Source organism: Thunnus albacares, chromosome 18 (genome assembly GCF_914725855.1).
Source record: "Thunnus albacares chromosome 18, fThuAlb1.1, whole genome shotgun sequence".
NCBI classification, from domain to species: Eukaryota; Metazoa; Chordata; class Actinopteri; order Scombriformes; family Scombridae; genus Thunnus; species Thunnus albacares.
This window is the reverse complement of record NC_058123.1, coordinates 10866161-10879502: the sequence shown is the minus strand read 5'-3', so window position 1 is coordinate 10879502 and position 13342 is coordinate 10866161. Positions and strand designations below refer to the sequence as shown.

The window sequence follows — 13342 nt, the reverse complement described above, 5'->3', positions numbered from 1 at the left end:
TCTTTACCATACAGTACTCTCAATTTGAGCATAAGCCCCTTTAGGGTTAACCTTGTTTTTTTTAATCAGAAATATGATCTCTTTTTTTATCATTTTATTCCTTCAGTAGTTACTATGGGAACAAAACCCATATTCCCCATACGGAGGACGTGACCTGAACGCGGCATTTTGGATGCAGTGATGCAGGCGTCACAGGGGCCAACTGCTGCCATCTGGCGGTGATTGGTTGCTATGACAACGCGAATCATCTTGTAAAATAATAGGACACACCTGTTGATCTGAAATTTACCTGCCAACTGAGTGCGCCGCTGCACAGACGTCTCAGATCTTTGCTTTGATAACTCTGACAGTTTCAGTCTGCAATGATGAAGATAAAAGTGATAAAAGACAACGTTCACACTTGCAGACTGCTTATATTTGAGGTGGAGGTTGACACTTTGCTATTAGAAGAAAAAACACACTATCAAACACAAAGTAGTCCACATTGATTGACACATCAAACCACCTGTGCGCAAAGAGACAACGTGAAATCTCAACTGAGATCAGCAATTCTCTAAAATTCCCCCTTTATATCTTCTGGGATGAAATGTCGCAAGTAGGTCAGACCACGCCATCACATCTGACTGAAGGTTACCCTGTGACAAACCTGACTTTAGTGGTGCTTTTGCTCATACCCTGCGTGGTTATTCTGCTTCTGCTGAACTGCCTGTTTCTGGGTTACAAGTTACTGATCCTGTCAAAGAAGAACAGCAGACAGAAGCGAGAGGACACAGAGGAGATGCTTCTGCAGTCCACCTTGCAGAGAGTCAGAAGAGTGTCCGATGTGGCCTTCCCCCCGTTGCAGGACGGGAGGAGAGCTTACATGTCTCTATCGGACCCCGTCCTGCCCCATCCTGTCACCTCTTCCAGAGCTTCATCCAGGGAGAGGGCCGGGATGGATCACAGGATCCGGCTCTTGAGGCCAGATGGTGCCACTGGCTCAGGGTCTCTGAGGGCGCCGAGCACCATCCGGGCCACTTCCTCCGCGGCTGGTTTCACCCCAAGACTCGACCTGCCCTCCGGGTCACGGAGATGCAGCATCAGCAGAGCGGACTGGTGTAAGAGCGCACCAGTCTTACCGCAGTCCAGTGACTCAGAGGCTGAAACCAGAGTGAACCTTGTTCCGCCCAACTCTCCCACGGTGAGTGGTCCTGTGCAGGGCTCATTAATTTATTCAGTAACTAAAATATCCAGGAAGGGGACAAATGAGTAAAGGGACATTTAGAAGTTTGTAGTAAAGTAAAGTAGTAAAGGCTTTAATTGGTGGGCAGTTATTCAAAAACTTGTAGGAAACGGTCTAAAAAGACATGTAATGCTCCCCTATGGTCCAAAATATATACATACTTTGACAATGCTTAGGGTAGTGATGCAAATACAGAAAATGTACTCAGACTTCAGTGAACCTGATGTTTTGTGTTTAAAGATGTTTAAAATGATATTTTTACATACTGAAACAAGAATATACACTTTGATTCTCACTCACTGCTTGACCTGTATTTATATGTACAAATTTGTAGCCCTGCAATGATTTGTCGATTAATCAATTAATCAATGGACATAAAATTAATCACTAGCAATTTTTTAAAGCAAAGACTCAAAAAAAATTAATAATTTGCTGGTTGCAGAGGATCTGTGTCAAACAAGACTGTAAACTGAATATTCAGATATTTGGACTGTTGATCGGATAAAACAAGACATGAAGACTCTAAGAAAGAATTTCAATATTTTCTGACATTTTATACACAAAACAATTAATCAAAAGTTAGTTACTATAAGTTTGTCAACACAATATAGAAATATTTCATCATATTGTTGTTTTACACGTCCCTTAATTCTATACAAATTTCCTGAAAATTGTATTTGAGTAATTGAATCGAGCAATTTGCTGGTATTTAATGGTCAATTTTTAGGACATTTTCCTAAAAGTGTGGTGCAATTTGGTACAAAGGAAAAAACAGAAAAAAAGTGTTAAGTTGGTTTACTTGGTGAGTACCCTTTCAATATATTTGGGTTCAGACTCTTGACAATTCTTTAACTGTAAATATATATTTGCATATTAGGTTTTTTCAGTAATTTCCTAAAAGTAGCTGCTGTGTAACTGTTTATTCTTAGGACATATCTTTAAAAGGGGTTATGTAGTTTGGTAGTACATAATATTACTAATATTTAGTTTGACATATAAAACTACACAATGAAAACAAAGTATTTCCTGCCAGTTAAATAATTCATAAAGGTCTAATTTATGAAGAATTTATTAAGAATGAATCAGCACTTACTAACTAAACCTATTTCACACTTTTTTCTGTTTTTTCTTATATTTTGTACCAAATTGCAGCAGCCTCTCTGTAAAATGTCTGTTAAATACCTGCAAATTACTCAGGAAATTACTATAGAATGAAAGGATGTGTAAAATAAAGCGTTATCTGATTTTGATTCAAGTCAGTTACACCTTGCTTGATGTGTAAAGGTCCCAATTAAGCATCATTTTCATATATTTGACACCCTTGCACAATATATTCATGTGACATTTATCCCTATAACCCTCTGATCTTTGGTGTAGAGGCTCTTCTTACTGTTTTCAGAGATTACATGTCAGTCAGTTTGTTTAATGAGCTTCTCTAATGTTGTGTTTCCTTAGGTGGTATCTGTTCTGGTGTGGTAGCTGCCAATGCTTATACTAATCACCTTGTATTCTTGTGTGGATTATATCGAAACAAAAGGGAAAAATAAAACCCACATCCTGTACACTGAAGGATGTTTGCAGGAAACGCTAGAAAACACAGAGCAGCAAATGTAAAAGCTTTTATTACATGCCTGCTCTTGTCCCACCATTCAATATGATGTTATATTAATCAGTAATAAGGATTAGTGAGCAACAAAACTGTCAGACTGAAATCAACTTGTTTTTAATGTGAGGTCTGTATTTTATCCTTCACTCACAGCAGGAGACAGAACATGTGGGTCATATTCGTCGGAGCAGTACCTACCAGATGCTGACAGATGTGAACCCGGGCGCTGCGGTGCATGTGTTTGACAAAATAGACATGGCATGCGAGTACACCAACCCACCTTCAGAGGTGTCCTGCCTGAACACATCTGCAGTAGGTCCTGGACTGGACAGCGACTTCGGTGCAAGTGCAGGTACGTTTCAGACTCCTTCAGCTCCGCTGTGATTAATATGACTGTCATTAAGAACTGATGTTGACTGTAAACGTCTATCACCTCAAACATCATTGTCTTGCTTGGAGAAATGCTTTAATTTTGAGAAAAAGGGTGACAGGAGAGAGTGTTTGTTTTACCTTGAAAGCTCACACAGAATTTCACCACTGAGAAATATAAATTATCTTGATTTCTGAATTAAATCTTGCAGAAACAAGTTATAAGTATGCAAAGAAGTTATAAGAAATGCATTAGTTTGTGGAGGACAGGGTGAGAACTGATTGCAAATTTGGCTCAATCAGTTATTTACAGACCCTTAATGCAATACATATATATCTAAATTACAGTTGCAACAATTAGTCGATTAATCGATAGTCAGAAAATTAAACTAAACTATAAACTAAAAATGTCAAACATTCCTTGGTTCCAACTTCTTAGATGTGAGGATTTGCTGTTTGTTGTGAGGATATAAAAGTAAAAATCTTTAAGTTGTGGACACTCGGTCGGGTCATTCAGAATCATGTGACATTTATAGACAAAACGATTAACTGATAATGAAAATAATTGTTAGTTGCAGCTCTAATCTGAATGATTTGGTTGGTATATTTTTATGTTGAATGAGATCACTGTGAATCATTTCAATCTGCTGGTTTATAGGCAAATAAATATTTAAAAGTCTGCATATTAAGACAGTCTTCAGTGTTATTATAACCAGGAATAATGAAGAGAACATATCCAGTGGAGTACAGCAATGTAATAACTTTTTAAGTTTTTTCTATACAGTTAGTGAAATGTTTTGTCATCTGCAATACATAAATTAATCTGTAATTCAAAGTGATTTGTAAAAATGTCTTGTTTTGCATTGCTAACAAGAGGCAACTCAATCATAAGCAGACTGAAGGATGGTGAGGGAGGTTTCAAATTTGTACCGGTTATTGCTTTATTTAAACAATTTTTTTAAAAATATACACGATTTATTTTCAGGTGTCTCCCTGCGGATTTTGTCAGCAGACAGTGACGGTTTGTCCAACGGTGTGCTGGCTTCTGCTTTGGAGTGGGATTATTATGACCCCTGCTACGTCAAACAGAATAATGTACCCAAACATAAACACCACAGACCTGTGATGCACACCAAACAGTACTGGGTGTAAAATGTCCCAGCTGTCAGCATTATTAGTAGTTTTAATATTTATTTTTTTTATTATTTATATATTTATTTATTTCTATTTAAATAAAATGTTTTTTGTTTTTGGAAAGACACATTTGTTTTCTCTCACTAGTCATCACTATGATTTGACACTAATTTAAATGTACATGTTTTGATGATGAATGCACTCCGACACAGAATTTGTTCATATTGAAGAATATTTACGATGCACCTTTCACTTAAAGTATTGTTAAATATTTACTGTGCACTCTTCACATATGTTCATGTTAAATATAGTCATTACTTCATAACACCAGAGCTGTTGAGCCACTTCTGGATTTCATAAACATTCACACTGAGTTATTCACTGCTATTGTTTGAAACGTTTCAATTCACTCTGACCAATAAAGACTAATTTAGAATTTAATAAAGTTCTTGATTACTTTTATCTTCCAGTGAAATCAATTAAGTTATTGTCACACAAGGTTAATTAGATTTTAAGACAGGATTCAGTCACTAAACGGCAAGCACGCCCTGAAAACCAGGATTCAGTCAGTACAGAGCATAAAGGCCTCACAGGACAGTGAAAATTGCAGCAACACATTTTGCAGGTTCAGGAAATATTTCTCTTTATAAAAAATGCCATGAAGGCCTGCATCAAACAGGTTTTTAAGGTTTAATACATCTAAATGACATTTTTAGATGATTTTTGTGAGTTACTCCCTGTCATTGTAGTCTTGGTTTTGCTCATAGACACTTATGGTTTGCATTGTAGTTTTAATCTGTACAAACAGAGAAGATACTGAGCCTATACTGTAAACTTGTATCCAAACCACAATACAATACTGAGAAAGGAAACACTCGAGGGCTCCAGCTGGGTGTGTGATCGGCTAACTCCCCAGAGTCAAAGGAGATATCCTTTCATATATATCTTTTGTTCTACCCACTGTCCAAGATCCAACTATTAATAATCTTAACTATCATTTATGACAAATAAAAACATTAAATCATCACATTTGAGAAGCTAAAGTTTGGAAATTTTAAAAAGGACTTAATGATTTGATTGTTTGATAATCTGTCCATCGACACATCATTGCATATGATCAGCTGAATATGACATAGGTTTGTCATCTTAACCCGAATGTATTATAGCCTTTACGTACATGTGAGATTTAATTTGTAAAGCCCAGATAAGTTTCTCACAAGTCTGTTAATTTCAACCATTTCTGGACAAGCACAAAATAATTAACTGATTTGCAAGTTGTTGTGAGGGTTCAAGAATGACCTCAGACAGTGAATGGGTCATGATTTACAAGTTTCTTTAAATATATATGGTCCATTGCTCACGGTCAATGACCATGTGTATACAACTGAAAATAGTTTTTGGTTTTGATGAATTTGCTTCCATAAAAAGGGCACTAATGATACAGCAACTAAAACAGAAGCAAACCATCATCTGCTTCTCAATTTTAAGGGGCAGGATTTTAAGAAATCAAATAGTTCAGAGGTGTTTCTGTGTATTAGATATCAGCACTGGTTTAAATATAGTTCCTGTGCTTGATGATCAGTAGGAATAACAACTCGTGATGGGAGACTGTTACAGCTTAGTGTTGATGTGTAAATTGCCTAATATGTTCTGTTGATATGTTCTGTTGAAACAGATAATGAGCAAATGAACAAAAAGGCGACTAAGTCAACTAGCTGGAATATTTTATTCTCTGTTGAGAGATATCTGTACATTAAAGATCAAGTGCCACTTGAATTTTTTAAGTTCATAGAAAGTATAACCGACGATGCAAACATGGAAACAGACCGAAAACCATCACATTACTCAAAGCTGGAGAGGAAAGTCAACACAATTTGCTTGAGCTTAGCATCAGATGCCTCAGAGATTTTGCCATCAGCCCTGCAATGAAGAAGAGATTGGTTACAAAACTTATACATACATAAATTGGTTTGCAAAAAAATCAAACATGTTTCCTAGAGGCTCTTTGACTTACTTAATAGCTGCCAGCAGGTCTTGGTGCTGGCTCAGAATGTGCTGCAGGAAGGCCTTCTCAAACTTGGTGATCTTGCTTGGCTCCATTTTGTCCAGGTGTCCCCTCACACCAGCATAAATGACTGTTACCTGTTCTTCAATAGCCATGGGAGCTGAAAGATGAAGAGCGTACAGTCACTGTAGGTAAGAAAACTGTAGAATGGATGCATTAACTGAAAGAGTGGTCAGCACAAATGAATACTTACAGTACTGTCCCTGTTTGAGGAGCTCAGTCAGACGAACACCACGGTTCAGCAGCTGCTGAGTGGCGGCGTCCAAGTCGGAACCAAACTGAGCAAAGGCAGCAACCTCACGGTACTGGGCCAGCTCCAGCTTCATGGTACCAGCCACCTGAAGATTAACAGTAATGAAAATGTCAGAACTGATAACTCTCATCATATTTACAGCTGTGAGATGGTCCCACTGAAGCCTGACAAGCAGGACTAACCTGCTTCATGGCTCTGGTCTGGGCAGCAGATCCGACACGGGACACAGACAGACCGACGTTGATGGCTGGACGAATACCCTTGTAGAACAGCTCAGTCTCCAAGAAGATCTGAGAGAGAAAAAAAAAGCATTCAGTGACTAGTTCGGGATTTCTCTTAGAATGAAACAAGACAACCAGTCACACAATCACCTGTCCGTCTGTGATGGAGATGACATTGGTTGGAATGTAGGCTGACACGTCGCCAGCCTGTGTCTCGATGACGGGGAGGGCAGTGAGGGAGCCACCGCCAAAGTTGTCGTTCATCTTGGCAGCTCTCTCCAGCAGACGGGAATGCAGGTAGAAGACGTCTCCTGGGTAGGCCTCACGACCGGGGGGACGACGGAGCAGCAGGGACATCTGACGGTAGGCAACAGCCTGCAGAAAGAGGGAGGTAGAGTTTATCTCCAGACTAAGACTACTTTCTTAAAACGTTTTATTCCTGTGTTGAAATCTCCTCCAACATCAGATTACATTTAAAAAAATTATATATATATATATATATATATATATATATATATATATATATATATATATATATATATATATATATATATATATAAAAAACTCACCTGCTTGGACAGATCGTCATAAATGATCAGGGCGTGCTTGCCGTTGTCTCTGAAGTACTCTCCCATGGAGCAGCCGGAGTAGGGAGCCAGGTACTGCAGTGGAGCAGCATCAGAGGCGGTGGCAGACACCACGATGGTGTACTTCATGGCATCTGCATCAGTCAGCCTCTTCACCAGCTGAGCCACTGTGGATCTCTTCTGACCGATAGCAACGTAGATGCAATACAGCTTCTTCTTCTCATCGGTTCCCTCGTTGAAGCGCTTCTGGTTGATGATTGTGTCGATGGCGATGGCGGTTTTGCTGCAAAGCAAAATTTAATGACTGAGTACAGAAGATACAGCAACAAACTGTTTCCATGTTGTACATAAATGGTTTTAAATTGTATGTTGGGACCCGATATTCTGCTGAATGAATTATAAGACAACTGGGATGAAACATGCATCAAACCGCATGAAATATGATTCTTATTATCTAACATGCACTGATGCTTGTTCATGTGTCAGTACTCAAAAGTAAAAAAACAGCCAAGTGACAAAAGGCTGACTGTTATAACATATTTTTACAGGCTTTATATTGATATATTGCAATATTGATTATTTGTCCCTTATCAGCACCAGCACTTCAACTGATGTAACAGAATTTTAGTGGAAATAGAAATAGCATCAAATGCTGCAGTGTTCAAGTATTCACTTTGAGCAGAATCCTCTTACCCGGTCTGCCTGTCTCCGATGATGAGCTCACGCTGTCCACGACCGATGGGCACTAAACTGTCCACGGCTTTGATGCCAGTCTGCATGGGCTCCCTCACAGAGATACGAGGGATGATACCAGGGGCTTTCAGACCCACACGCCTGCGGGTGCTGGCGCCAAGGGGGCCCTGTGGGAAAAAAAAGTGGAAGACCAAAGAGATCAGGTGTGCTATCAATTTATTTCTCATATTAGGCAAAAAAACAAAAAAAAAAACTTCTTTAAAAAGGCCTGGATGACTCAGAACTTCTTACAGCTGAATCACGATAAAACTGAGATAAGTTACTCGAGCAAAAGAGACAGAAACTAAAGTCATTTGCACTGACCACCATAGAACAGCTCAAAAACCTCGGTGTCATCATTGACCCTGACCTAAACTTGATGTGTCACATTGGACTGTGGAACGTGACTACAGTGTCCTTTTATCATTTAAGAATTAAGGCTAGAGGCAGACCATTTCTCTCCCAGGCAGACACAGAAAGGTCAATACATGCTTTTCTCTCTATCAAGTGGGATTACAGTAATCTGTCTGGTGTGTCTAAGAAAGCTGTCGATGAGTTACAGCTCATACTGTGCATTTGAACTGTGACAAAGACCGGACATGTTATTTTAACATCTTTGCCTAGTCTATGTACCTGTCTGCCACAGAATCAATTTTAAGATTATTTTATTGGTTTTTAAATAATTGAACGGCTTTACCCCCATCTTATCCCTGTGGTAGAGTTAATATGTGTGTGCTAGATCCCTTAGATCCTCTGGCTCAAGCCTGTTGATTGTTCCTGAGGCTGGAACTAAAATGCACAGCTTTTGTTTGTTGTGCCTCTAAACCACTATCTGACTGAGGGATTACCTAAACACTTCAAAACAAAATCTTAAGACTCATCTTTTTAACACTGCTTTCTCCTTAAGTGGTTTTACCTAGCAATTATATTATCTAATCTTTTAAATTTTAACCTCATACCTTTTGTTTTATTGTAAATGTCATGATTAGTCGCTTTTATGTAAGGCACTTTGTGTTGCATTTTATGCGTGGGTTGTGTTATATAAATAAATGTTATTCTTATTCCTATCCTCATTATTATTTACCTTTCCATCGATGGCATTTCCCAGAGCATCGACAACGCGGCCCAGGAGCTCTTCGCCAACAGGCACATCTACAATGGCACCTGTTCTCTTGACAATGTCGCCCTCCTTGATCAGCTTGTCGTTACCGAACACCACGACACCGACATTGTCGGGCTCCAAGTTCAGAGACATACCCTGGAGAAAAGTAGAAACAACAGTTAGCACATCTTTTCCCTCTAGTTTACAGTGTAATGTTACTGTGCCATTAACTGTGCTGTAATTCTAGATACATGTACCAAAAATTTGTAGAATCCTCTGTTCTAGCAACACTTCTTTATACAGTGTATTCACACACAGGCACTACACAATAACACTTAATAATACCTCTCTTAATATCCAAGCTGCAGCATCAATACATTGAGGAAAAGACCAGGATCTAAGTGTTACATCATCAGCCTCACCTTGAGACCAGAGGAGAACTCCACCATCTCCTCAGCCTGCACGTTCCTGAGACCGTACACTCTGGCAATACCATCACCGATGGACAGCACACGACCAGTCTCTTCCAAGTCAGCACTGGTGTCAGCTCCCATGATCTTCTCCTCCAGAATGGAAGACACCTCGGCGGTGCCTTTAATGTATATAAAAAGGGTTTATTAAGTAATCTCCATGAATTAAAAAAAAAAACTTTGTGAATTTATTTCCTAATTGGCCAATAAAAGTTTTCCAAAACACTGACCAGTTTTCTGCAGCCATGGACGGGTGGTGTGTAGGTTCTTGGCTGCTACACATGCTGCAGCAACATTCTTGGATACCTTTAAGACAATAAGGAGTAAAAAAAAAAATCAGTTTTATCCAGTACAAGTAAGAGTAGCCTTTTTGATTCAAACACTTAAACTCACTTAAAAAAAAAAAAAATCAGCTGAATCAAAAATATACTCAGTAGCTACAATTATTAGGTGTTAAAATTACGTTAAAACTAATGCAATCTCTTACACAATAAATCCTGCCTTCATGAAGATTATGATGTTCAGTTTGAGTGGAAACTGTTTGAGAAAGGTGTTAATTCAACTTCATGGTCGTTTTGAGGCTGTAGTTTGTGGTGCTGTTGAATTGTATTTTTACTGATAAAATATTTTTCCAAATGTTTCTAATATTAATAGTTGCCTGTTAATATTAGAATGATTACTAAATAATAAATGATAATGAATAATATTGAATACAATAAATAATAAATAATAAAAATTCTAATATTTTTCTAGTTCTAATTTCAGTTGAGTGAGTTTTCCCAGCTACCTGTAACGTGTCTAACATCATGTCAACACTTATGATAGTGAAAATACTCCAAATACAGCAATTAGATGAAAATACAACAAAATAAATATTTGTTATTGGCTTAACAGGTGACTGTCAAAGTACTTAAAAGGCAACGCCAATTACAGCCCCAGTTTGTGCCTCTCATGTATTTCCATTACACAGAGATATCATCCACTTCTTTTAAAAATAAATACCCAGTGAAGTTTGAAAAATTCAGAAAATCATTTGCTTCAGTCGATCTTCAGATATTTCCAAATTCCTCAAAGTCTTTTTTTATAATACAGATTAAAAAATATTGTTTGCTGCACAAGAGAAATATTTTTAGCCTGTTTCCCAAGCCGTTACCTATTCAAAACAAAAAAACAGAAAAAAATTAAGTAATGATATATGTCTTTACTTAATTTGTACAACATGAACCAAAATTCAAAAATTCTATAATTATATATTTGTCATCTTTGTTGTTATTTTATATTTTTAGACAAAATAATGCATTTTCTGGCCATTTTTGGCTACCTGGAAGAGGATAAATTGGTGATAATTATTTTTCCTTCTGCAGCAAACAAAATATTTCTTCTTCCAGATTGTTATATGAGTTTTGTGGATTTTCTAAATACCTTCAGCACAGCAGCTGATGTTGTTAAATGACCTTCAGGGGCTTTCAGATATTGCTGTATCTTTTTTTTTTTTTTCAGAGAACCTGTTAACTTCTGAGACTTAAAATGTAATGGTGATACATGAGAGAGATAAAAACTGCAGCTAACCCATTAATAGAGTAGATATGAGCTTCCACTAGAGCTGCAAAGATTAGCATTTTAGATAATTGATTCTCTGGTTCGAGTTTCTAAAATGGTTTTATGGTTTCATTAGTCTTCTATGGCAGTTAACTGAATATCTTTTGGTTGCGGACTACTGGACAGGACTGAAGAGGACATTTAAGGATTTCTTCTTAGGCTTTGGGAAACAGATCTACATTTTTCACAGTTTTCTCACATTTTATGAACCAAATAACTATTCGATTAATTGAGAAAACAATCAACTGATCAAATTTATAATGAAAATAATCATTAGTTGCAGCCCTAGTTTCCAGCACATGACATTAATAATTACCATTAGCCCCTGAAATTTGTGTTAGGACATCCATATTTCTGCAACATGACTTGAGACTTCTTCCCAAATATGACAACATTTGAGAAAGGCCTCAGGTCATGCAGTCTGCAGAGTCACAGGACACTCACCAATGACATTTACTAGACAGAACAGTAACCTTATTTGAAAAGAAAAAGAAAGCCTAATTCCTCCCCATATGCATGAATAACTACGCCAAGTTTAGCCACACAAATGCAATTTCAGTGACAAGTCAGCATGCGGAGTGACACAAACATGACCTTCAATGCCAAATTACATTGGTCATTTCTGCATTTTAGCGTGTTCATATCCAATGACAGTGTTTTAACAACATAACACATACAGCTAATCACTTAAATAGTGTACTGCGCAATCCTGAAGGTGGTTTGTTGCTGTCTGTCTGCTACAACAGAGGGAGAACTAGCTTAGTGAAGGGCCCGGTGTCCTCCGCTGCTAAAAGACGTGCGCATGCACAACTCCGCCGCGGTTTTTCAGGTCAATAAAAGACACATTTTCTGAGCAAAATTATCAAAAAATCGAAAGTCTAACAAGTCAGCTTTGCTTACATATCCAGCCCGTCGAGGCAGAGTGCGGGCTAGGGCCGCTGCAACGCGTACTGACAGCATGTCGGTGTCCTACGGGGTCTGTCCTGCTCCCGGAGCGGAGAGAGAAGGATGGCGGAGGCAGCGGCAGAGCTGAAGAAAGGTCACACTGACCCGGAAGTGCTTCAACGGAGACAACTACGCCTTTTTTTCTTTTCTTTTATTCTATTTTCTAAATATTATGTTATGTTATGTCATTAAAATCTATGTTTTACTATTCATACGTTTATGCTCGTTCTATTTTCGTATTATTAATCTGTTATTCATGTTTTGTTCTCTGGTTATGTTGTTTTGTTATATGCGATTTCGTTAATAAAGTTTGGATAGAAAAAAAACATGATAAAACTATAATGTCTTTTATTTCAATATACACTGCAATAAATAACTAAATAAGTGATTAAATACATCAACAGATATTCAATAATGAAACATAAAAAACACATATAGATACAACTAAAATAAATACATATATTTTTCTTATTTTAAGACTTAATTCTAACTATTTTATACGTTTTAAGTAAATCAGGTAATTGTGAAATAATTATAATCCACTTGTTAAAATTATTAAACAATTATTTCTTATGTGTTTATTTCATGGTCTCCTTATTCATTAAATTTAAGGAGAGATATTTATACACTTTTTTTAAATTAATATTTGTATCCAACATATTGTTGTAAGACATTTCTTCGGACATTTTAAGCCTATAAACACCCACTCATCCAACCCTACATCTCCATAGCTAAATAAGTGACGCAAACAACTTGAATTTCATTAATTGCACGTTTTAAATTCAATATCAACAGACATGATAGGGGCCTTAGGGAGGGTTCTGGTTTATCACCTGAGGCCTTATCTTGAACAGGGACGCTGTGTCAATATTTCAGCTCATACTGTGCTTATATGTTGTCTTTTGCTACATTAATGTTGAATTTAATAATTGCCACACATGTCTGACACTTAGTGAGAAGAAGGGGTTAATAGGGGCCCTGCTACTCAATTTTACCCCAGGCCCTCCAGCAGGTTAATCTGACCATAACAGGGCTAG

General features: G+C 37.6%; 2 protein-coding genes across 3 annotated transcripts; one reads left to right on the top strand and one right to left on the bottom strand.

The window, feature by feature from the left end:
- Positions 1–239: 239 nt before the first annotated feature.
- On the top strand, positions 240–4793 carry hwa (huluwa). 2 transcript variants are annotated; one of them, XM_044334637.1, is made up of 3 exons: positions 240–1180; positions 2985–3180; positions 4183–4793. In XM_044334637.1, exons 1-3 carry the CDS (start codon positions 587–589, stop codon positions 4347–4349), a joined length of 957 nt encoding a protein of 318 aa, XP_044190572.1. In that variant the 5' UTR covers positions 240–586; the 3' UTR covers positions 4350–4793. The 2 variants fall into 2 exon arrangements, with proteins under 2 accessions (XP_044190572.1, XP_044190571.1); XM_044334636.1 differs by having other exon boundaries at positions 255–1180; positions 2982–3180.
- Positions 4794–6038: 1245 nt separating this feature from the next.
- Positions 6039–12393, bottom strand: atp5fa1 (ATP synthase F1 subunit alpha). Its single transcript, XM_044334128.1, has 11 exons — positions 12261–12393; positions 9992–10067; positions 9714–9883; positions 9274–9447; positions 8151–8317; positions 7440–7740; positions 7021–7245; positions 6832–6939; positions 6590–6734; positions 6346–6496; positions 6039–6251 (listed from the first exon to the last, which is right to left on the bottom strand). The coding sequence occupies exons 1-11, from the start codon at positions 12318–12320 to the stop codon at positions 6173–6175; spliced, it is 1656 nt and encodes a 551-aa protein (XP_044190063.1). The 5' UTR covers positions 12321–12393; the 3' UTR covers positions 6039–6172.
- Positions 12394–13342: the final 949 nt, after the last annotated feature.

Coding starts and splice junctions, on each gene's coding strand:
- hwa (XM_044334636.1), top strand. CDS start 587: ATGTCGCAAGTAGGTCAGACCACGCCATCACATCTGACTGAAGGTTAC. Junction 1,181..2,981: donor TTCCGCCCAACTCTCCCACG/GTGAGTGGTCCT, acceptor CTTCACTCACAG/CAGGAGACAGAACATGTGGG. Junction 3,181..4,182: donor CGACTTCGGTGCAAGTGCAG/GTACGTTTCAGA, acceptor ATTTATTTTCAG/GTGTCTCCCTGCGGATTTTG.
- atp5fa1 (XM_044334128.1), bottom strand. CDS start 12,320: ATGCTGTCAGTACGCGTTGCAGCGGCCCTAGCCCGCACTCTGCCTCGA. Junction 7,741..8,150: donor ATCGGAGACAGGCAGACCGG/GTAAGAGGATTC, acceptor TTTGCTTTGCAG/CAAAACCGCCATCGCCATCG. Junction 6,735..6,831: donor AGACCAGAGCCATGAAGCAG/GTTAGTCCTGCT, acceptor GTTAATCTTCAG/GTGGCTGGTACCATGAAGCT.